Source organism: Falco rusticolus, chromosome W, assembly GCF_015220075.1.
Source record: "Falco rusticolus isolate bFalRus1 chromosome W, bFalRus1.pri, whole genome shotgun sequence".
Lineage (NCBI taxonomy): Eukaryota > Metazoa > Chordata > Aves > Falconiformes > Falconidae > Falco > Falco rusticolus.
The window spans coordinates 13,431,723-13,456,842 of record NC_051209.1 but is presented as its reverse complement, the minus strand read 5'-3'; the positions used below and the strand labels follow the sequence as shown (position 1 = coordinate 13,456,842).

Below are 25,120 nucleotides of genomic sequence, written 5' to 3'. Positions count from 1 at the left end.
AACAAGCAGTAATCTGTGTGATATTCTGCAAATTGGCAAATCCTCTAATCAGCCCTAACATCAAATTTTCCTCAGACGTTTGTTTGGGAATGTCAATCACTTGTTCTGTTTCTAGTTGTCTTTTGTTCCTATCCACCAGGTCAGTCCATGATCCTACCAGCACTACTTTCCAGCATAAAATCCAAAGAACAATCAAAACCTGATATGAAAAATCAGACATGTTTCATAGTCAGTTTTAAAGTCTTTGGGTCATGGTTAACAATCTTCCATGGAGTAGATGCTTTCTTCACTCGAGTATAATGTATCCAAGCATCTGATTCTGCAATCTTGATAGCTGTAAAAGTGGTTAACAGTATCTGAAAAGGTCCTCTCCAGCAATCCTGCAAAGGTTCGGAGGTCCAAGTCTTCACATAGACATAGTCTCCTGGTTGAAAGTCATGTACTGAGTTTTCCAGGGATAAAGGTCTATTCCAAACTACTGCACTCTGAATTGTAGCCAAAGTTTTCCCTAGAGAAAGCAAATAGTTATACACATCCTGCTTTCCTTTTACATGTATGTTTGGATTTGGTTCTAGAGACTCATATGGTTTTCCATATGATAATTCATAAGGTCTGACTGAGGTTCCACTCTTTGGCTGTACTCTGATTCGTAATAATGCCAATGGAAGCACTTGAGGCCATTTTAAATTAGTTTCTTGACAAATTTTACTTATTTGTCTTTTTAAAGTCTGATTCATCCTTTCTACCTTCCCACTAGATTGTGGCCTCCAGGACACATGTAAATCCCAAGTAATACCCAATACTTTGCTAATACTTTGGACTATTTCAGAAACAAATGTGGACCTCTGTCAGAATAAATTCCAATAGGAACTCCAAATCTGGAATTATTTCTTTTAATAATCATTTCACTACTTCTTTTGCTTGTGTGGTGTGACAGGGAAGGGCTTCTGGCCATCCTGTAAAAGTGTCAACCCCCACCAAGATGTACCAGTACCCATATTGTCTAGGTAACTCTGAGAAATCTATTTGCCAATAATCTCCAGGTTCTGTACCAGATTTTACCCTACCCATTTGGACTCTTTTCTTAATCACTGGATTATTTTTCAAACATACTTCACATCTTGCAGTTATCATTTTAGCTAATCCTAACATTTTTACTGATACTACTTGTTTCCACAAAGAAGCTACTAAGGCTTCTGCTCCCCAGTGACATTCCTGATGTCTTGTTTGAATTATTTCTCTCATCAAAAGAGGTGGAATTACTACTTGTCCATTAGGAATTACCCACCATCTGGCTAGGTTTTTCTTAGCATTTAATAACTGACCTAATTTGTCATCTTCTTCTGAATATTTTGGTTTTTCTCTAGGAAGAGTTACTGTTTTAGAAGGAATTATTGCCATCTGTAACACTTGTTTCTTTGCTACCTTTCTTGCTGTTTTGTCAGCCAAATTATTTCCAGCAATTATTTTTGTATTCCCAATTTGATGTGCCTTACAGTGCATGATTGCTACTTGGTCTGGTTTCTGAACTGCTTGCAATAATTGTAAAATTTCCTTTTGATGCTTAATGTTTGATCCTTGAAAGGACAATAGCCCTCTTTCCTTCCACAAAGCCCCATGAACATGCACTACCCCAAAGGCATATTTTGAATCTGTCCAGATATTTACTTTCTTGTCTTTACTTAATTCTAGGGCTCGAAACAAAGCAATAAGTTCCGTTTTCTGGGCTGACGTGGTACTCGCCAATGCTCCTGCTTCTATAACTGTAGTATCTGTTGTTACCGCATATCCTGCGTATCGGACTCCTTGCTCCATAAAGCTGCTCCCATCTCTATACAATTCCCAGTCTGGTCTCTCCAATGGTACATCCTTCAGATCTTCACAACTAGAATAAACATACTCGATGGTAGCCAAGCAGTCATGTTCCAGTTGTCCTTCTTCCTGTATGGAACTTAAAAACACTGCAGGGTTTACCAGGTTAGTTGTCTTTAGAATCACATCATCTTGTTCAGTCAGTACCACCTGGTACTTCGTCATTCAGCTCGGAGACAGCCAATGTCCCCCCTTTTGTTCTAAAACGGTTATCACCATGTGTGGGACATAGAATGTTATTGTTCTTCCCAAGGTCAATTTCCGAGCTTCTTGTATGAGCATCACTGTTGCTGTCACTGCTCGAAGGCAGTTTGGCCACCCTCTACTCACTGTGTCCAGTTGTTTGGAGAAGTATCCGACTGGTCGTTTCCAGTTTCCTATCTTCTGACTTAACACACCTAGTGCAAGGCATTGTCTTTCATGAACAAACAACTGAAAATCTTTGGTTAAATCCAAAAGTCCCAAAGCAGGTGCAGACATTAAGGCACGTTTTAACTCTACAAAAGCCTTTTGCTGTTGTGGGCCCCATACAAAGGGAGAATTCTTTGGGGCCTCATACAACGGTTTAGCTATTAGCCCATAGTTCATAATCCAAAGGTGACACCACCCTGTCATTCCCAAAAACACTCTGACTTCATTAATATTTCTCGGCTCAGGTATACTGGAAATGGTTTCTTTGTGATCTTTTCCTAATTGTCGTTGCCCTTTTGAAATCTTGAAACCCAAATATATCAGTCTGACGGGCGATTTGGGCCTTCTTCCTGGATACCCTATACCCATTTAGTTCCAAAAAATTCAAGAGGTCAATAGTCACCTGTATACAAGCAAACCTTTCTTCTGTAGCAATCAATATGTCATCCACATATTGTAAAAGTAAGTGAGCAGGCCTTGGTTTGTCCTGTTTCCAGATCTCAAGATCCTTTGCTAACTGATTTCCAAAAATAGTTGGACTGTTTTTAAATCCTTGGGGTAATCTGGTCCATGTCAGCTGCATCTTTCCTCCGGTTTATGGATTTTCCCATTCAAAAGCAAACAGTTTTCTGGTTTCCTTTTCCAAAGGTATACAAAAGAAAGCATCTTTCAAATCAAGCACTGTAAACCACTGATAAGTCTCCTTTAACGCTGTTAACAATGTATAAGGATTTGCTACTACAGGATAAATATCCTTAACTATTTGATTTACTGCTCTCAAATCTTGTACCAGTCTATATTCACCCGAAGGTTTTCTGACTGGTAAAATAGGATTAATATACTCAGATCCACATTCTTCCAAAATTTTATACTCCAGAAATTTGTCAATCAGTTTCTTCAGTTCCTGTCTCACTTCTGGTTTAATTGGATATTGTTTAATTTTCACTGTCCCTGCACCTTCCTTTAAATCTATTTTGACAGGTTCTGCTAGTTTTGATTTACCAGGAATATCTGCTTCCCATACTGTAGGGATTACTGCCAAATCCACCTCTGGTGGAATTTCCTGTTCCTTTACTTTTTCTTGTATCATCAGGATTTCTCCCGTTTTTGACTCAGGAATTTTCAAGAAAAGTTCTCCTTCCTCAAAAACAATTTGTGCATTTAATTTGGATAACAGATCCCTTCCAAAGAAGGGTATCGGACATTCTGGTACATACAAGAATTCATGTGTAATTATCTTATTTCCAAATTTCAAATCCAGGTGTCACAGGAATGGCCTGTTTTCTTCTTTCCTTGTTGCTCCTATTATATTGGCTGTTTTTATTCAAATTTTTCCTTTACAGGTATTCAATACTGAAAATGTTGCTCCTGTATCTACTAGAAATTTAACTCTTTTTCTCCTAGCTTAATTATAACCAGAGGTTCAGCTGGGTTCCCCTCTGGTCCCCTTCAATCATCTAAAACCATTACCTTGGTGATCTCCTGATGAGCATTCCTATTTTTAGGACAATCCCTTTTCCAATGCCCTTCCTCCCTACACAAGGCACACTGATTTATTCCTAAGGGGGTATTAAATTTCTGATTGCCACAGTTCATACAACCTCCCCTTCCATTGAATCCTTGTCTTCTTCCTCTGCCTGTTCCTCTATCTGCCGTCCCTGTCATTACAGCCAGTAGTCTACTTTCCCTACTTTTTTCTCTGTTATTATATACTTTCCATGCTGTCTCCAGCATTTTATTCAAAGTTCTTGCATCCTCTCCCTCAAGTTTCTGGAGTTTCCTTCTTATATCCGGTGCCGATTGTCCCATAAAAATCAAAGCCAATTGTACCTGAGCTGCCTCTGTCTCCACTCTCAAATCAGTATATTTTCTGGCAACTTCCTTCAGTCTCTCCAGAAATGCTGAGGGAGATTCATTTTTGTCTTGTCTTACTTCATATAATTTAGACCAATTCAAAGATTTAGGCATAGCATTTTTAACTCCATATAAAATCCATTTCTGATACCGACTCAGTCTTTCTCTATGCACCACATTATTTGGATCCCACTGCGGATCCCCAGATGGAAAATTCTGCTCTAATGTTCCACCTGTTGTTCCACTTAACATAGCCATTTCTGCCTGTGTTTTGCTAGTTTTTAACACCATCTGCTTTTCTGTATCATCCAACAAATTATCCAGGATCACCTGTAAATCACTCCAGTCTGGGTTCTGCGTTCTGATTATAGTATCTACCACTCTGCCCACTCTTTCAGGGTCTTCTCTATAAATTCCTGCTGCCTGTTTCCAAGACATCAAATCCATAACTGAAAAAGGCACTTTCACATACACCGGCCCATCATTACCAACTCCCTGTCGCAGGGGAGATATTGTTTGTGTCTGCTATCGAGTTCTCCGGGAAACAGGGGTATGAATTACAATCTCGGACAGTCCCTCCTCCACATCCTCTATTCCACTACTCTCCGGTTCCTCCACCTGCTCCTGTTCCCTAAATTCTCGACCTCGATTCCTTTCTCTCCTAGAAGGAGATATATCTAATTCTGGTCCTTCATCAATTTCAGAAGCAATTCTCTTCTTCAAACAGTCCTTCCCAATCTCACAAATTGAACAACACTTTTTCACTTTCTTATTATCAGAAGTTATAGACATTACCAAATTATCTCCACTAGTTAGCTTACATTCATCCTGCCAATCCTTTCTCTGTCTCAAGTAAAAGAACAAATCCACATATGGCATTTCACTCCATTTCCCCTCTCTTTTACAAAACAAAATTAACTGCAACATAGTATTATAATTCAGTGTCCCATTCATGGGCCACTTCTCCTGATCATCCAATGTATACAGAGGCCACCAATTATTACAATACTCAATCATCTGACTCTTTCGCAAATCATCGTGTAAATCTCCCCAATGTGCCAATAAACATCCCAACGGAGAATTTTTCAGGATTTTGTCATTTGCAGCCAGATTACCCATACTTTTACTTTTAAAAAACTGAGTTAACTTAGATGCCATGGTATAATCACTTTACAGTACAATACACAATCACTCAAGTCCGTCACTTCGTTTTTCTCCGACTACACCCCCACAAGATAACAAAAAACTCAGATCCGAACTCACACACTCTCGTACTCAACTGTACCCTTACAGCCACACTCACACTTTTTCCACAATTGCTACCTTAAATAAAGGTATATAACACAATATTACACACTTCTTAATTTCTCCTTGATACACAAAGAAATAAATAATTCCACAACACAAAAAAGCCTTCTAACGTCTTGTTAGAGGTGCTACCTTAGAGAACACTATAGCATATAGGTTCTCTTTTCTCCGCTATTGTCCAACCTTGCAATAGCTTTTGCTTATGTCTTACGGGCAGACACCTAGGCTTCCACTTCCACAAGGATCCTTTTAGTCCAACCCTGCACAGCTTTTGCCGCGTCTGACAGGCAGACAAATACAGTGGGACTCTAACCCACTTCCTACAGTGGGACTCTAACCCACTGCGTGGGACTCTAACCCATTTCCTCCAGTGCACTTACTTTAGTGGGACTCTGTAAGAGTTGGTCTAAAGAGAACTATATGGTCTCAACATTGCCAACAGAGACCTGGAGATGGAATGTGGTCCTCATGGACACCAAGACACAAAGACCCTGGGAAAGAGAACTGCATGGCACGAGGAGTACTATGCCGCTCCCTGCAACCTGGGATTGAATAAGGCCGCGTCCAGAAGATGGATCACAACTGTGGTCATAACAACGAACTGGAAAACAATACAAGAACATGTCTCCTGGTCTGAAGCTACCCGCCACTGGAGCAAGATAACCTGGCTCGAGAGGGCGGAGACTGGCGGCAGTCCATGGACCAGAGGAGGAGCAAGGTGTGTTGCTTGGCATAAAAAGATGCCTTCTTAGCAACTGAACTTTGGAGATCTTCCCCACCAAGGATCACGACGACTGGAAGGACCAGCGGGATGCTGCCTGGACCTGGGACCATAGGGACACCTTGGACCCGTGGTGGTAGCTGTAATCCTCTTTCCTTTTCTTTTTACTTTTTCTTTTATTCACTTTCTGTCTTTCTACCTATCGCACGCCGCTTTACGGGCAAGCAATAAAATTGTGCTGTTGGATTGAAGCATAACCCCTTGGCGTGGTCGCCTTGATTTTTGTGCTTCGAGATCATAGTTAGCGAACCATCACGAGTCCACTGAGTGGACCGTGACATTAAACTGGTGTCACGGACAGGATCCTGAGAGACAGAGGGGTGCAGGTTGTGTGTGGTTTGTAACAGGGGAAGGACGTTTCATTCTAGCCGCACCTGGCCCTACACCCACCTGGGTGAGAGGTCTCCAGAAAGCAAGGGGGGTGACTCGAATTTCCCACACACCACACATACCTAGGCCTTAGCACTCCAAACTCCGATTGAGGGCTCTGTCTGTTGGGATCAAGCTAAAAGAACTCGAAGTGCAAAAGGGGGAAAGTGCTATAGAGGGGGGTTGCCCTCGTGTTAAGAGTATTTGTCTGCTCTGCTCGGGAAAGTGAAGGGACAACCTTGTAGTAACTATAAGCTGCTTTCCTGAAGCAGATTTTTGGTCCCTTCAACCATTTGGGAAAGAGAAGGGCGACACAGCAGTGGCTGTGTGTTTGCAACTAAGTCTAGCCTCCCCTAAGTGGGTTTGGTCCCTTCGTAGTAACAATGGCCGAAAAAGCTGATAAACAAAATCCTTTGTTAATGAAAGATCGGGACATGTTTTACACATTTCTGGCAAAGTATGGGGCTCGACCCTCTGTACCCGGAGGAGATTGGGCTCGAGATAATTGGGCAAACTTGCAGAATGTCGTGGACCAAGTGACATCCTTACAGGCTGAAGCTAAGGTTAGATCAGCTAAGGGCAAATCTATAGTCTGTGCCATTTTAGGAGCTAGCCTGGTCGCAGCAATTGAAGATCGCCTTAGAAAATGTAGCAATGAAAACAAAATTATAGAATCCCTTGAAAATTTGGTGAAAGTTCTGCAAAAAATGAATTATGACTTAGAACAACAATTAGAGAAAGAAAGGGAAGAAAATTATGACTTAGAACAACAATTAGAGAAAGAAAGGGAAGAAAACCACTTGTTAAAAACCACCCTGAAGGCAGCATGCTCTAAATACACTGAAGTCCTGAGTGAAATGGAGCCGGAAGTAGAGGAAAAGGGTATTCGACTAATTAACCCAATATACTCTCAGAAGGAGTTGGTGGGGGCGAGAAAACGTTTTGTGGACAACCCTCAAGTGAGACCCTTAATTAAAGCAAAATATACTTATCTGAATGAGGATGAGGATGATCCCCACATTACAACCAAAGAGATACCATATACTGCCACGGAGCTAGCCAAACTGAGCAGAGAGTATGGACGTCTTCCTAAAGAGTCCGAAACAGAGTATGTGTGGCACATATCCCTAACTGGGGGAGATGAAATAGAGGATGTGGGAGCAACCCAACAGAACATCATTTCACATTTGGAAAATTTGGGTTTGCAGATCCCTTCAGAAAAGGTCCAAAAGCCCTCGCAGGAAGCGAATTTCTTAGGAATCTGGTGGAAAGGGGGAATGACATGCATCCCACCAGATACCCTTGCTTCCTTAGAACAGATCAAAATGCCTGAGTCGAAAAAGGATCGACAACATGTCTTCGGATTATTGGTGTTCTGGAGAAAACACATCCCGGACTTTTCTATCATTGCCAGACCTCTTTATGATTTGCTAAGAAAAGGGGTCAAATGGGAATGGACTGCTTCTCAGGAAGAGGCTATGCAATTGTTAATTTTTGAAGCAACAGCACACCAAGCTCTTGGCCCTATCCACCCTACAGACCCCTTCCAGGTGGAGTGGGGGTTTGCTTTATCAGGACTGTCAGTTCACATATGGCAGCGGGGCCCTGAGGGTCCAACCCGGCCTGTGGGATTTTACTCCCGTGGCTTTAGGGATGCTGAGAAAAGATACACTGTTTGGGAGAAAGGTTTGTTTGTGGTTAGCTTGGCTCTCATAGAAGTAGGAAAAATCGTACGACAGCAACGCATTATATTGAGAGGCCCATTTAAAGTTATAAAAGCAGTCACTACTGGGACCCCTCCCCCTGACGGGGTGGCCCAGAAAGCCTCAGTACGAAAGTGGTATGCTGAGATTGAGCACTACTGTAACACTTTCTCTGTATCTGAAGGAGTTTTTAAAAACCTAGCTACACAAGAAGTAGTGAGCCTGGACGAGGGCCAAGATAAACCTGCCTCAGTCATGCAGGTGGCCCCTCCTTTTCCCTGTGAACAGTCAGTTAGTGCTTGGTTTACTGATGCTTCTGCCAAACGAGAAGGAAAAGTGTGGAAATTCCGAGCAGTAGCGCTCCATACCTCTTCTGATGAGCAAATTATAGCGGAGGGAGAGGGTAGTGCACAAGTTGGTGAATTAATTGCAGTATGGAGCGTTTTTCAACATGAAGCACAAACTGCTTCTCCTGTTTACATTTATACTGATCCTTATGCTGTGTTTAAGGGATGTACCGAATGGCTTCCTTTCTGGGAGCAAAATGAATGGCAGGTTAATAAGATTCCAGTGTGGCAAAAGGAAAAATGGCAAGACATCTCAAGTATTGCTAGCCAAGGGAACTTTGCTGTAGGTTGGGTAGCTTCCCATCAGATAGATGGGGGGTCAGCAGGAGAATGGAATAACCGGGCTGATGAGTTAGCAAGGCTAGCTCCTGTACAGAAGGACCAGACTGTAGAAGACTGGGAACACCTGTTAGAATGGTTGCATGTAAAACGCAAACACACAGGAGCTAAAGATCTGTATCATGAAGCCCCTTGCCTGAGGCTGGCCCGTCACCAGAGATATGTGTAAAACCTGTATATCAGCCTGCAAACAATGTCGAAGACGACTTGAAAAGCACCCTTTAGAGGATGACCCTCTGCATTTGAGGGAGGGTAAAGGCTTGTGGGATGCCTGGCAGGTGGATTTTATTGGCCCCTTTAAGAGATCGGGAGGAAAACTTTTTGTGCTGGTGGGAGTGGAAATAACATCAGGACTAGTCCAAGTAGAAGCCTTTAACAGGGCTACGGGGGAGAACACGGTGAAAGCGCTGCATGAATGGTTTGGAACTTTTCCAAAGCCACAAGAAATACAATCTGATAACGGTTCTCACTTTACTGCCAGAATTGTACAGGATTGGGCACGAAGCAAAGGGATTAAATGGGTATTTCATACCCCGTATTATCCGCAAGCTAATGGAACTGTAGAAAGGACCAATGGTCTCTTAAAACGACTTTTGAAACCTCATGAGGGAAATTGGGATGTCCGCTTGTGGGAAGCTGTTAAAGCTGTAAATGATAGAAGGGGGGTAAACGGATGCCCCAAAATAACCGCTTTTTGCCCAACGGCTCCTTCCTTGATTCCTTCATTAAAGGGACCAAATGATTTAAAGAACCCAGCTCACTTCTCAGGACAACCCATTCTGGTGGCACTTCCTACTGTGGGAAACGTACCACTGGTACTGAAAACCCCACTGCATGCATGTGCTTGGGAAGCCTTTGATGCCCTGGGAAAGGCACATAAGAGAAACACCCGCTGGATAATCCCATCATCTTAACTCTTTTTTGCCTCAGGGAGGCAAGCTCTGTTGTTTTATTTTTACAGGAGAACTCCGAGGGACACTGAGAACATGAACTATAAATAGATGAAAATTCATAGCCCTAAATTTTAAAATGACTAATAGTAAAATTGGACTGGTACTACTTGTTTGTGTTTTCCCACTTACGCATAACCAAAAGGGTGCTGAATGGCCTTGGTCTAAATCTATTGTCGGGTATACTGCTTTTACAGGGCAGTATCCAAAGAATCACTTTCTAAATTTGGCCACTGTAGTACTGTATGATGATAAGGCCTATTCCCCACTTGAATGGGAGTGGGATAGGAAAGACTGGATCAGAACTCTAACTGGAATAATTGGAGAAAAGGTTATGGTAGGATGCAGAAAAGTGGAAGGACTTCTCTATGTAAAGGCCTCTTTAATTACCGTCTCTGGCAATCTTTTGGATCCAAATTTAACAACCAGGATTCACCCCGGTATTTCAGCAAAACTTTGTCATGCTGCTGAGTGCGAATGTGATAAGCGAGAATCCCTTATTATGTGCTGTCGCCAAAAGCACGTCGGCAATTATACCACCCTTGATCCATGTACCAACAACGTTAAGATCTCTAAGTCTTGTAAAAATGACAAGACTGACTGTTGGTATAACCTCACCTTGACGAGACCTGTCTATGTGGTGTGTAGTTGGCGAAGCAATCCGGCAAACCGATCAGATCTATTGAGTCTGACCTTCAAATTCAAAATAAATGCTGTAACTAAAACCCCAGTGATGCTTGTTGCAATAGTCACACACCATGGCATGGACACGACCCTCACGCTGAATGACAAAAATAAAGTTTTACCCCCTTTTATGGTGGCTCAGGGTGACAACATCTCCATACGATGCAGATTAATTACTGAATCCCTTATTGTGCCAACAAACAGCTATGAAATTGAACCCCATGGTTCTATTTTGTCATGTAAAAACCAAAGCCAAGAGTGCTGACTGGATTTGACTGCAATGCAGTACCCCTATAAGATTATGTGTGGCATAAACAACACGGAATACTGGGGGGAACTCAGAATAGATGTCATTACACCTACCACTCAACCAATGGCTGTACCCAATCCAAAACTTTTTGAAATTGGACCATATATAGTCAGAAATACAGGTCAACAACAAAAGTTGTTTAATCCAAAATGGTCTCTTAAACGAGTTGAGTTGTTGATGCAAGTTAATGTTTCAGATATTCAGCCAGCCTGCTCTCCTTTCCTAAAACCCTCTTATGAGGGAGGGATAACCTGGCTGCGGAGACAGACACCTTTGGGAAACGGACTCGGAGAGATCTAACTGGTGTTTTGGGAACAGGATTGGGGTTTCTGAATGGCATTGACTCAGAGATATTAATGAACTGCTGCGAATGAAGAGACGGGACGCAGCTTGATGCAAGCAAATGTCAATTTATTGTACAGAAGCACGAGTTTATATACACTTTCAGAAGCTGCGCGTTTTAAACAGATTGGTTCTTGAAGCTAAGCATTGCATACTAGGTAATCCCTGATTGGTGGTTAACTACCATCAATTAACAGCAAGGTGTTACCTTTCCTTGGCGCCATCCTTGGCGCCATCCGTCTCCCACTCCCCTGTGCTCTGTAAACATGTCTCATCATGTTAATTGTTGTCTAGACAAGCTCAAGCACATTCCCCTCAGCTAACTGATTGCCATGCACGGTCCTAGTTTCCAGCCCGCTCCTGCATCTCCCCCTTCCTGTTGCACAAAAGAACCTTTGAAACCGAACGAGTAAAAACAAGGTATAAGTAATAGAAAAAATAAAAAACCAACTGAGACATATTATCAGTGTCAAAATAACCCACTGTCTCTGTTCCGTATAATTTTACAATTTCCCCTTTTTGTTTTTGAACAGCTGGTACCAGGTTTGCCATGTTCTGCAGGGCCCTTGCAAACATGACAGCAACCAAGGTAATAGCAAACAAACAATACTGCCAATTGAGTGAATGGATGCCAAAAAGGCTGACATTTTCTCAGATTTTGATAACATGTTGCTGCAATGGGGCGCCTAAAATCCATGCAGCACATACCATCCAAATCCTCACAGCCATGTCCTTGAAGCAACAACAAAAAGCAGTGGCAATTTTGACTCACATTCTTAACTGCCTACCAAACAAGGTGATTTAACTTGTTAATGCTTTCCCTGCTGTTACTCTGGATAAGAGAAGAACCGCTGCGATACATTCCCATCATAGCCTCCTACTACATTAGCATCTACAGAAAGACAATTATCGACATTCAAAGTGTAAACAATATCATCTTCTTTTGGATTAACATTATACATAGGTGGAAGGGCACACCAAACAAGAACTGGTTCAGTCAAAAAGTTCGAAAGATAGCATGCCTTCTCTGAACATACCTCTGGGGTCATTCCCTTCATTCCCTCTTTTTTTATGCAAAGAGAGACACTTTACCATCTATTTACATCTCTGAGCCCAGACACAAACCACAGCTGTATGCTCCACCAGGCTCAGGGCAGAAATCATTCATGTAGTTACATAGCTATATATCTCTACAAGCATGCAGACACCTATTAAACACTAGATAACCATGTTTATCTTTCCTATTCTCCTTCACAATACCTAGTTGTTCTCTCATTATGAATCCTCCCTTCCTGCACTGCTTTGCTTAACTCTTTAACAGCCTCGTATTGCACAGGCTGCCACTCTCCAGGTTGATCTGTCTGACAAAATACTGAACATGTCATAGTGACTCCCAAAACCCCTCACTTAAGTGCTTCCCACTTGCATTACTGCCACCAATCCCTCAGACTCCTTTTCACCCTCCCAAAAAATACAATCAATGCATCGGGAGAGACGAGGGGGTGGGGGAAAGGTCTAGCTCCTTTTCCAGATCTATAGGACCTGGATCAAAAGGTTTATCAGTGTCAATGGAATCATTTTCCGAGTTGTCCTGTTCCCATGCTTGGTCCAAACATATTACCTTTGTTAAGTGGTTTGATCCAGGGTGATAGTGTTCGTTCTAGGCGCTGTAAAAAGCGAAATCTATATTCTATGTCCTGATTTTGGGTATCTGACATTAATGCAAAACAGAAATCCTCACGCAGTTTTTATTTCTTTCTGTAGGGTCAGTGTCGGTATCAGTTGTCTGTGGTAAAGGTTCACGGAAAGGTCTTACATTCTTCGCTGGGATCCATCTGGGTCCTTTTTCTGTGGAGACACAAGCATAACCTTTTCCCCATGTAACAAGAGGATATGGTCCCATAATTTTACCTGTTTCTGGATCTCGGACCAATACTGGGGCTTTAACCCGTGCCTCGAAGAGGTATTTGCAGTAAAATGTTGAACTATCGGTGGGTTGTTATCTATTAAAGAACAATTTAAACAATTAAAAACATACAATGCTTTCTGTAACCATTCCTCCGGAATAGCCATTCCCATTCCCCCTTTTTGTTGTTGTCATAGATGTTTTAGAGACTGATGAGACCGTTCAATGAGAGATTGACCGGTGGGGGAATGAGGAATGTCAGTAATATGAGTTATACCCCAAAGGGCAAAAAAGTTTTTTATAGTTGTTGAAACATAAGCTGGGCCATTATCTGTCTTTATCTTTGAGGGAATACCCAAAGTAGCAAAACCACGCATTAAATGTCTACGAACATCTCGTGCCTTTTTTCCTGTGTGACAAGAGGCAAACAAGGCACCTGAAAATGTATCAATAGAAGAGTGGATATATTTAAGGTTACCAAATTCAGAATAATGTGTAACATCTGTTTGCCATAATTGTAGGCTTTGTAATCCTCTAGGGTTAACTCCTGCAGCAATTGATGGGAAAGAATGTTTTTGACAATCAGGACAGACAGCAATAATATTTGATGCTTGTTGAGAAGTAAGGTCAAACTGTCGTTTAAGAGCTCCAGCATTTTGATGGAAAAAAAGAGTGACTTAGTTTAGCTTGTGCAATACGGTCTGGCAGTACTTGAACTGGTAACGTCAATAGATCAGCTCGTCGATTGCCTTCTGCAAGAAAACCAGGTAGTGAGGTGTGAGACCTAATATGCATAACAAAATAAGGTGCAGATCGAGAGTCCAAAAGGAAAATAAGTTCCTGTAACAGGGTAAAAAGTTGTGAATGTGAAACATTCCGCAGCACAGAAGCTTCGGCTTGTGTAACAATGCCTGCAACATAAGCGGAATCAGTAACAAGGTTGAGTGGTACATTCCATTTTCGGAAAACGCGAACAACTGCATTCAGTTCTACTATTTGAGGTGAACCGGAGACTGTCTCTATGTCCGAGTCCCATCGTCTCCGTTGATCATCCCACCATAGAACAGATTTATGTGATTTGCCTGATCCATCTGTAAACACAGTAAGTGCCTGTAAGGGTTGTTCACTTCTTTTGGGTTTTAACATCAGACGAAAGTCAATGTTAAACAGTTTGCGTGAAGGAGGATGGGAAGTTATTTGATGAGAAGTTATTTGACCTGTATAGTCGGCAAGTGCCATAACAAAGGTGTCTGATTGCTGATAAAGCCATTGTAAGTATACTGTTGTTACTGGTAGACAAATACAGACAAAATCCTTCCCTGATAAGGTTAACAGGCATGATCTAGCTTTAACAATCAGAGAGGCAAACATTTCATGTTGTGTCAAAATAGTTTTTGTAGACTGGTTAGGTAAAAAGATCCATTCAATAATTAACAAGGGGTCTGAGTTCTGAAGGTCCCATTGAAATATCAGGGCATGAGGCTGTCGAGCAGGGTTTAAAATAATCAAGTAAAAAGGTAGTTCAGGAGCCCATCGGTGGGCCTGTCGAGAAGCGATAGCTGAGGCAACCTTTTGTAAAGATGTATCTGCTTCAGAGTTAAGATTACGTGGATAACAAAGATTAGGGTCCCCTTTTAGTAGGTCAAACAGAGGACCCAAGCCTGTATTAGAAATTCCCAATAGTGGTCGAACCCAATTTATTGTTCCCAGTAATTTTTGTGCATCATGCAGGTTTCTTACATTGGTATTGATCTGCAATGGTTGAGGAACAATAGTTTGTGCTCTTATTCTCCAGCCCAGATATTTCCAAGGGGGAAACTTTTGGACCTTTTCTGGTGCTATACAGAGACCTGCCGAATTCATGGCATCTGTGACAAGGGCTACAGCGTTCTCCATGACTTCGTGATTTTGTGCTGCCACTAAAAGGTCATCCATATAATGATATAATAATACAGTAAGCATAGCATTTCGGACAGGACTGAGTATTTTTGCAACATACCATTGACACATTGTAGGACTATTTTTCATACCTTGTGGCAGTACAACCCACTGATATCTCTGCAACAGAGCTTGCGTGTTGATGCTTGGAATTGAAAAAGCAAATTTTGGGGCATCATCTGGATGCAACGGGATACTGAAAAAACAATCTTTAAGATCTATGACAGTTAGATGCCAGTGTCGAGGGATCATAGTTGGGGACGGGAGCCTGGGTTGGAGGGCTCCCATATCTTCCATAGCATCATTAATTTTTCTGAGATCATGGAGCAAGCGCCACTTGCCAGTTTGTTTTTTAATAACAAAAACTGGTGAATTCCATGGGCTAGTAGAGGGTACAATGTGTCCTTTGGACAGTTGTTCTGAGACTAAGTTTTGAAGTGCGCGAAGTTTTTCCAAAGGAAGGGGCCATTGATCCACCCAAATAGGAACATCAGTTTTCAAGGTTATTTTTAGGGTGTCGCGCACTTCAATGGCCCCATCTAAAAATGTGTACGGATAGACATTCCCCATTGTGACAATACATCACGTCCCCACAAAACCATAGGGACAGGTAGCACAAAAGGTTTAACAGAAGCCACATGTCCCTCTGGTCTTTGAATTCAAATTAGTTCCAAACTCTGACGACTGTTACTGGTCCTCCCTATCCCAGCTAGGTTCTGAGAGACAGTAGTCAGTGGCCATTGTGGAGGCTATTTGGCTTGAGAAATTACTGTGACATCAGCTCCAGTGTCAATGATTCCATTTAGTGCTATTTGTTGGTCATTGTAAATAAGGGTACACTGATACATAGGTCGCTGTGGAGAAATGGATTGTACCCACAAAATGTGAGGTAACCCTGTGGATCCAAAACATCCTCTCCTCTGCGGAGGGTGATCAGTGGTAAGAGAGCTTACCCTTGCCGGAATGAAAATCAATTGCACTATTCGACTACCTTGAGGTATCGTACAAGGCGGAAATGGAGTCCATGCCATAATTTTGATTTCGTCCACACTGTCAGAGTCAATAACACCTGGTAAAACAAATAGACCAGACAATGTTGTGGAAGATCTACCAATTAATAGAGCTTGTGTATCAGGGGGTAATGGTCCTTTGACATTTGTTGACAATAAACGAATCAAGGAATCGAGCAGCGTTACTGTGTGTGAGGTTGCCAGGTCCACTCCGGCACTGCCTGAGGTTGCTGGACAGAGACTTGAGGTGTCGGTACTTCTCTCCAAGCTTGTTGAAATGTCAGCTGTGGCACTTGTGTCTGCGCGCGTCACTGCCCTGCGCTCCGCGGTCGGTTTCCCTGTATCGGTTGTCCATGGAAATCATACTTAGATCAACATTGATTAGCATAATGATGCCCTTTCCGACATATCGGACAAACTCCAGGACCAGGAGGTTGTTGTTTATTCCCCGCAGCCCACGCAAGACAATTTCTCTTTAGATGACCAGGCTTACCACAGCCATAGCAATTCCCCACACCACGCATCGTTGCAAAAGCAGAAGCCATAGCTTCAAACTTGTGGTCAACCATACCAATTCGGTTACATGCTTCCACCATTTCCACCAGAGTGGGGTTCGGGTTGGGAAGAGACTTCAATAGCCTTTTACAATCAACATTAGCATTTTCAACAGCTAGTTTTGTTAGCAATATATCCCGAGCTTCCGCATTATCTACCTGACGTTCCAAAGCCTGTTTTAGTCTATCAATAAACTGCATATAAGGTTCTCGAGACTCCTGAGTGATGTTAGTAAAAGCTTTTTGTCGCTTTTGTACGTCAGGAACCTGGAAAAAAGCCTTTTTTGCCTCTTCTCTAATGTCGCGACGGAGGGAAGACACAGTCACTCAATATGAGTGATCAGCAGACTTCGTTTATTGTGCCTTACAGTCATCTTTTATGCCTTGTTATAATTAGCTCATACATATTAAAAAAGTTAAGCTCATTATTGGTTAGTTGCCTAAATACCAAGCCCGCCCCTAGTTTCTCTTCTGTAGTTATCTGTTCCCACCTGTAACATTCTTTTCCCACCGCGATCTTCCTGTTATTGTGTAACAGGAACAGCCAAGGACAGTGTATTTTTGCTTTACTTCAGATAAGCTGAGAGCGATGTGCATTTTTGTCCAGCCAGCTGGACTATGTCTATGTGAACTTTTTCAGCTAGCCAGTTATCCACAATTCCCCCGTTTTTATTTTGGGCGACATAGGCTTGGTTGACCATTTTCAATAACAGCGTTTTAATACAGGAAATACACAGCTAAGCACTACTAAAACTATTACAATAATGATCAAAAATAATAATCCCGTTTGCTATGAGATTGTGTCTTTTCTGTCAAAAGTTCGAGTTTTTCACGCATGGTCCCCTGTATGTGGGATCGGAACAGATGTCGAATAGGTTCCAGAACAAGGCCTATCGCAAGGTGCAGGCAAAGCAGCGTTCTCGCGTCGAGCTCCTCCAGCGTGCTCTACAGCAGGTTTTACCCAACGGCTGGGAACCCAAATAGTGCCTGAATTGGTAGAAATACAGACATAACCACGCCCCACATAAATCACCTCCACAGGACCTACCCATTGTCCTGTTTTTGCGTCCTTATACAGTACTTTCATGTGTGGTGGCCTGGGGGGGTTCTGAGCCAGCATGGTGCCTTATTATAGGTGGCTCATTACTGTCCCCAAATACACACAAATGATTAAGCACAAAAAGAGCCTTTCTACCCTTTCTTTTACATCCTGAATCTCTTTGAACTTTTCTATATAACGTTTTAGCGTCCCGTTAGCCCGCTCTACAATTGCTTGTCCAGTTGGAGAATGAGGGATTGCAGTAACATGTTTAATATTCCACATTTGCATAAAGCGTTTAAGTAATCCGCTACCATATGCAGGACCGTTATCAGTTTTAATAGTAATAGGCACCCCTAAAACAGCAAAGCAACTAGTTAAATGCCGGCGCACGTCCCGGACCTTTTCCCCGGGCTGTGGTGTGGCCCATAACATATGACTATAGGTGTCTATAGTAACATGCACATATTTCAATCGACCGAATGCAGGAACATGAGTAACATCCATCTGCCAAACATCATTAGACTTTAGTCCTCGCGGGTTGACCCCGCAACCGAGCACTAAGCCTGAGTTATGGTGACTACATATAGGGCAAGCCTTCACAATGGCCCGAGCCTCCTCCATAGAGAGTTTGTAGGCTCGTGCCAGCCCCTTCGCATTTTGATGGAAGATCGAATGGGCTTCTCGGGCTCGCTGACAGACGCAAATGACCTTGTTGATACTGCTCTTTAACCAGTTCATGCGCCTGTTCTAGACTTCCCCTTTTTAACGGCCACTGCTCTATCCACACTGGTTCCTCTGTCTTCCATCGGAGTGGGATGGGGAAAGTCCAAGCGATGGCCGCTCCTAGAAAGGGAGGTCTGAAGTGAGGACCATCCCCATTTGGGCCAAGATATCACGGCCTACCAAAGCATGCACCCCCTCAGGCAGTGGAATAATCAAGACACAACAATTTATAACTTTGTCAGCTATAGTCCATCGTAGAAGGGGGGATCTGCGAGCTGCTACGGGCATTTCGGGCGAGCGGGAGTCAGATTCAAATACTCACAGAGTTCAAGATCTGATCCATTTATTGTACAAACCAGGTAGACTTTTATAAGGCATTCTATAAGCGTGCAATAATGTGATTGGCTATTTTACAAGCGTATAATAATATGATTGGTTAACAATTGTTTACTGGGAAGATTTCTGTTTCTGCTTGTTCTGGCACGTAGGCTCTTTTCTGCGGTCTCCTAGTTCTTCTTATCGCGTCCTGTCGGCCTTGGTTTTGTGCAAACATCTGCAATTTGCTCCTTTTTCTTCATCCCACTGTTCTGGCCGTAACCTCGTCTTATCTCTTCAGTATTTTTCCACTTGCTTCAGAGTTCAGTATAATCATTCAATACAGCAAGAGCCCCAACAGCGAGCGAGGGTCAATCCTCCTACTCCTGCAACTGTGGCATTGGTCGTACAGGTTGGCCAATACGCCGGCCATTTGTGTGCACTGATTATAGAGACATCAGCGCCAGTATCCAACAGCACAGTAATCGAGAGTGTCTGGTCTCCATACTGCACCGTGACCGATCGCCGTGGTCGTTGACGCAAGCCAATAGTCAATAAAGCCATTTGTCCCGTAGACCCAAAGTTACCTTGTCCTCGAGGTTGTTCTTGCAATGGTTGGAGGGTGCCCGCAAGATGCAGTAGTGGAATCAACTGGGCTATCTTGGTCCCTTTAGGTATAAAGAGTGGGGGAAACAGCGTCTGAGCCATAATATGAATTTCTCCGTGAAAGTCCTTATCAATCAGTCCCACCAAAACATTGAGTCCCAACATGGTGGCTGATGAACGCCCTATGAGTAATGCTCCAACAGCTTGTCCGCTTATACAAATTGGTCCTTGTATGCCAGTAGCAAGTTTTGTAGGCTTTGAGTCCAATAGGGTACAATCTACTGTTGTTGCCAGGTCCAAGCCGAGGCTTCCGCTGGTTGCAGGTCGGAGAGGAAAGGATTTTGTGCTGCTGGGAAAGCATCCGCTTTTTGTGTCGGCGCGGGGCGGCTCTTCCCGCTGGGTCGCCTGTTTCCCGATCGACAACAAGCAGCTTCATTGTGAGTGTCTGAGCGGCAGTTTCGACACCATACGGAGTTGACATTGCAGTCCCGTCTCATGTGTCCGGTGACACCGCAACGGAAGCACCATAGATGAGATGGGCCGTGGGCATTTGATCGCCCAGCAAAGGCTTGCAAAGGAGCAAGGGCTGCCAAGACCTGACTTTGGGTAGCCTGCGCCTGCTCTTTTAAAGCAATCCCTAGTTCTTTTATTGCCTCGACTAACATGGCCTGGGGCCCGACCGGCACTTGTGCCATTCTTTCCAAAGCTTCTTCTATGGTCCATGTCCCTGGTAGCATAGCTAGGATGTTACGTGTGGCTGGGTTAAATTCTGTATGGCACACTGCTTTAAAATGGAGCCTTTGAGATAGTCTTGCACCCCAGCCCCTGTATGGCGTTTGCTACCCGATCGATAAATAACCCAAATGGCTCCTCTCTTCCCTGCTTGATTCCCATATATGAAGGGATTCCCCCAGGTTCCTTTATACGGTCAAGCGCTAGTCTAGCTAGCCTCATCGCTTCCTTTGCCTTATCCGGTCCCATCAGTGCCTCAGCTTCGGTTCGAAAATAGGGTCCTAAACCCATCAGCTCCTGTAGAGTAACCCCATGCAGTGGGTCCCCTGGCTGTCTAACCACTGCTATTGATTCCTGACAAGCAGCCTGCCAATGAGCGTTAAACAGAAGCTGCTGATGTTGGCTCAAGATTAACTTCATTATACTGCGTATGTCACTCGGGAGTAAGATATTAGTTCCCCAGATATAATCTAACATTTGCCTGGTGGGTTCCCCTTTCAAACCTGACTCACTCACCGTAGCCCGTAGCTGAGTTAATAATTTCCAGTCTAAGTTAGTGATAGAAACCGTGATATTCCCCTGCGCATCTGGCTGTGAATACGTGACTGGGAAAGCCTCATGCACAATTCCTGCGGCAAAATCGCTTTCACCCTCAAGCATAGCGCTGTCTGCTATCTGCTTCCAGACCTTTTGCCTATTTTGGGCAACCTGAAGACAGTCCACAAAAGGATTCGTACATTCCCTACTCTCTACCGGGTTTTTACGGTCTATTTCCTCGCTTGCGTCATCATTCCCCGACGGAGGGGCTGAGGGATTCGAAGAGGGCGGCGACGGGAAGGGCGACTGGTCCCACCTTCCCGCAGTCCCCTGTTGAACCGTCAGCGTACGCACCGAGGCAGGTAACGGGCAATCGGGGGGGGGGGGGGGAAGCCGATTCCCCCTGCTGTGTGGCTATTGCAGTCCCGCTTGCAACTCCCAGTCGCTCAAAGGCAGCAGCAGCCGCTCTCTGTTCGGCTCGATGTTGCAAAAGGGCATTAGCGACAGCTTGCCACGGTTTCATCAGTTTTTTGGCAGTTTTATTTTCGGCTATTACTTCGGCAAACAGTGTGTCCCCATAATTACGCCACTCTGCATGCTCGAAAACCGTATCCGGATTCCCAAAATGACCCCTCGCTACCCCCTACGCTAATAACCCGGGTAATTCCTTTTTACAATCTATGCCCCGAATGCTCCGCTTTTCTAAAAAGCATTTGAGCAAATCATACGTCGCTTGTCTCTCCATACCGTCGTCAGCGCTGTTGCAGCCTTTGCGAGACTTCGGCGACGCGTGGCCGGCGGGACCCTCTGTAGGTGCTCCCGGGTGCGGGGACTGTGCCCTTCCGCCTCCTGCGCTCCTTTCAGGACCGGTACGCGAATCTCCGTCGACTCGTGGCTCGCAGGTTCAGCCCTCTCTAGGGTCCCTGTTCAGGCGCCATTTGTCGCGACGGAGGGAAGACACAGTCACTCAGTATGAGTGATTAGCAGACTTCGTTTATTGTGCCTTACAGTCATCTTTTATGCCTTGTTATAATTAGCTCATACATATTAAAAAAGTTAAGCTCATTATTGGTTAGTTGCCTAAATACCAAGCCCGCCCCTAGTTTCTCTTCTGTAGTTATCTGTTCCCACCTGTAACATTCTTTTCCCACCGCGATCTTCCTGTTATTGTGTAACAAGAACAGCCAAGGACAGTGTATTTTTGCTTTACTTCAGATAAGCTGAGAGCGATGTGCATTTTTGTCCAGCCAGCTGGACTATGTCTATGTGAACTTTTTCAGCTAGCCAGTTATCCACACTCTAATTGCCTCGAGAACCGCACGGGGGCAGTGTTGAGCCTGTGTTACCGGATCAACATGTGCACCGGTGCCTGTAAGATGTTCTATTGTTAGTGCAGCTAATACAGGATCATTATTTTTAACATACGTGAGCAGGAGTGCTTGCAGTCCTCCTCTCCAGTGCGACTCCACAACGTGTACTGAGTCGGGGTTAGTAGCAATCGTGCTAAAGATTTCAAATCATGAGGAGTCATTATATAAATATCAAACACAGAAGATAACAGACTTATAAAATAGGGAGAAGAAATACCATGTTCAGTAACTGTGCGGCGCAGTTCTTTAACAACCGAAAAAGAAAGAGCTTCCCTCTGCCCGACCCTGAGTACACAAGACCGGAGCAACTATAGTTTTAGCCATTTCTAAATCCCCCTCCTTTAAGGGTTGTTTCTTTATTTTTGTCCACACATCACGTAGATCAGGAGGGTATAAATCAGGTTCTTTTTCAGGGTCTATCGGTCCTGGGCCAAAGGGATCTTCTTCTGGCGGATACTCCACTGCATTGACACCCAGGGGTCTAGAGCACTGTGACTTAGAGGCTGATAAGGAAAGAGCTATAGGAGCTTGCGATTCCTCCTCCTCTCTTTCCTCTGGCTTTTCTTCCTGTGCTTTCATAGTCTCAAAAATAACTCTCCATGAAGAGAGCAGACGGTGGGACTCAGTATTGCCTTTTGTCGCAGAATCCCACAATCTCACCCCTGTGTCGTCCCAAAGTTCCTGCGTAAAAATTGTAGATGCAGTCACTGCGGGCATATTTACTTGCACCCATTTGAGCATTGCTTTAAGGTCTTGCCCAGAAATACTTTTCTTATGTTTATTAAGAAGACCTTTCATAAGCTCATAAACGTCTCTTTCTGGGGACGAAGCCTGATTCCCCATTACGGATTTCCCACAGCTCACCTCTCAACTCTGGAGGGATTTCTGGCCGGCCGGCTCCTGCTTCCTTTCAGCAGATCATTCAAAGTTCTGTGGGATTCGCTGCAAGTCGCTCAGATAGGCGATTCGAGAGCCCTTCACGTCAGATCCTTATATGGATCACGTCGGGGTCACCAATTTGTTTCGAATGAAGAGACGGGACTCAGCTTGATGCAAGCAAATGTCAATTTATTGTACAGAAGCACGAGTTTATATACACTTTCAGAAGCTGCGCGTTTTAAACAGATTGGTTCTTGAAGCTAAGCATTGCATACTAGGCAATCCCTGATTGGTGGTTAACTACCATCAATTAACAGCAAGGTGTTATCTTTCCTTGGCGCCATCCTTGGCGTCATCCGTCTCCCACTCCCCTGTGCTCTGTAAACATGTCTCATCATGTTAATTGTTGTCTAGACAAGCTCGAGCACATTCCCCTCAGCTAACTGATTGCCATACATGGTCCTAGTTTCCAGCCCGCTCCTGCAATGAACAAATTGGCAACTACAGCTAATGATTTGGCAAGATTGCAACGGCCTTTGCAATCTTCCCTATTGGCTCTAGGAACTAACCAGTGGCAGTTAGCAGATGTGCTACCAAAATGGGAAAAGGTGAACATGGAAGATCACAAATTGTTTGTAGATGCACTTGGTGTAATCCAAAATAGCCTTTCTTTGGCTCTTAGTTGTATCCAGGCCCAATTATGGATACAATCAGTGGCTGCCTCGATTATTAGAGAAGGTGAAGGAGGCACTTTTCCCACTGAAATTTGGAAAGTAGTCTGGGATAGTGCCACCGGCTTTGAGAAGAAACTCCAGTCCTGGTGGAATTTGGTAAACTTTACTTATAACCCCACCACAAACATTGCCATCGCTTTTGTATTGACGATATCCCATGTGTCAGTAAATGTAATCTACCCCATTATTGCCTTAGGGTTGAATCACAATAGAACCATACTCTATCCTTTCGAGCATAGAGTATGGGCCCAAAAGGTGGATGAGAAATGGCAAACTGTAGATTTGGAATCTTGTATTGTGCGGGAACAACAAGGATTTGTCTGTGAAAGCAACACAATCAGAGCTCAGGACATTTGTTTAGACACTACACAGAATATCTGTCATTTTGAGATTTGTCCTGACGATAAGCCTGAAACAGTGCTTGTATATATTGGCAAAGGTTGTGCATGTTTGAGAACTGCTTGTAATTTTGTATCTGTAGATACGGTGATTGTAGATACTAAGAATCATTCAAATTTTTGCGTTTGCAATTTTATAAACATCACAGGATGTGACTTCTCCTATTTAGCCCCAGTCACATCTCACCAGCTCTTGAAATCTAATTATACACTGATTCACGAATTGCAGCCTGTACCCATTGGAATGAATCTCACCTTGGTAAAACAACTGTTACAGCATCAAGACTTGATCAAGATTATGGAAAAGGTTAGAGAAAACGGACAGAAAACCCTGATTGCTATCCATCACTATGTGGAAGAAATACACCGTGTCTTGAGAAGAGTGAGAAAAGATGCAGAACATGGATGGTGGGACACACTTTTTGGATGGTCACCAACTGCTACTGGCATCTTGAACAAGTTGTGTCTCCTTATTGTTGTCCTTTTGATATTGGTCTTGATCGGTCTTGTTTTGTCAATGATATTGTATGTCTTAAATTGGAGAATGGTGAAGCAATTGACATATCTGACATTCTGTAATCAATGCACATAACTTGCTGAATATCCCCTCCAATGTGGACATCCCTAAATCTACTGACACAAGAAAAATTGTATAAGACCTAAACAGATTTCTGTTTGGTCATTTTTATGAATACCATTTCGTTATTGTAAATTGTTTGAGTTAAAGATGATTATTTTCCTCTTCTTTTCCTGTCTGTCATTTTCCTTTCCCCTTTTTCTTTCCCTATCCTCTTTTACCCCTCTTAGAGGACTGTAGCGCTGCCACGTGGTCCTGATAACAATGTTGAGCCACGGGGTGGTGTAAGAGTCGGTCTAAAGAGAACAATATTGTCTCAACATTGCTAACAGAGACCTGGAGATGGAATGTGGTCCTCATGGACACAAAGACGCAAAGACCGTGGGAAAGAGAACTGCACGGTACAAGGAGTACGATGCCGCTCCCTGCAACCTGGGACTGAAAGGAACAACTACACCCTGGGAAGGAGAACTGCACGGTACGAGGTGCCATTCCCTGCCACCTGGGATTGAATAAGGCCGCATAACAG

At 43.6% G+C, this 25,120-nt stretch overlaps 1 protein-coding gene across 1 annotated transcript; it reads right to left on the bottom strand.

Annotated features, from left to right (window-relative positions):
• Positions 1 to 15,863: 15,863 nt before the first annotated feature.
• On the bottom strand, positions 15,864 to 18,705 carry LOC119140709. Its single transcript, XM_037372244.1, has 4 exons — positions 17,874 to 18,705; positions 16,618 to 16,897; positions 16,068 to 16,183; positions 15,864 to 15,968 (listed from the first exon to the last, which is right to left on the bottom strand). The coding sequence occupies exons 1-4, from the start codon at positions 18,456 to 18,458 to the stop codon at positions 15,864 to 15,866; spliced, it is 1,086 nt and encodes a 361-aa protein (XP_037228141.1). The 5' UTR covers positions 18,459 to 18,705.
• Between the last annotated feature and the right edge of the window lie 6,415 nt (positions 18,706 to 25,120).

Excerpts from the sequence above, each read along its gene's own strand:
- LOC119140709 (XM_037372244.1), bottom strand. The coding sequence starts at position 18,458 with ATGAACTGGTTAAAGAGCAGTATCAACAAGGTCATTTGCGTCTGTCAG. Across the intron at positions 16,184-16,617 it reads GGGGAATTGCTATGGCTGTG|GTGTTATTGACTCTGACAGT; the intron begins GTAAGCCTGGTC and ends TTGTTTTACCAG. Across the intron at positions 15,969-16,067 it reads TGATTTTCATTCCGGCAAGG|CGACCTATGTATCAGTGTAC; the intron begins GTAAGCTCTCTT and ends ATTTCTCCACAG.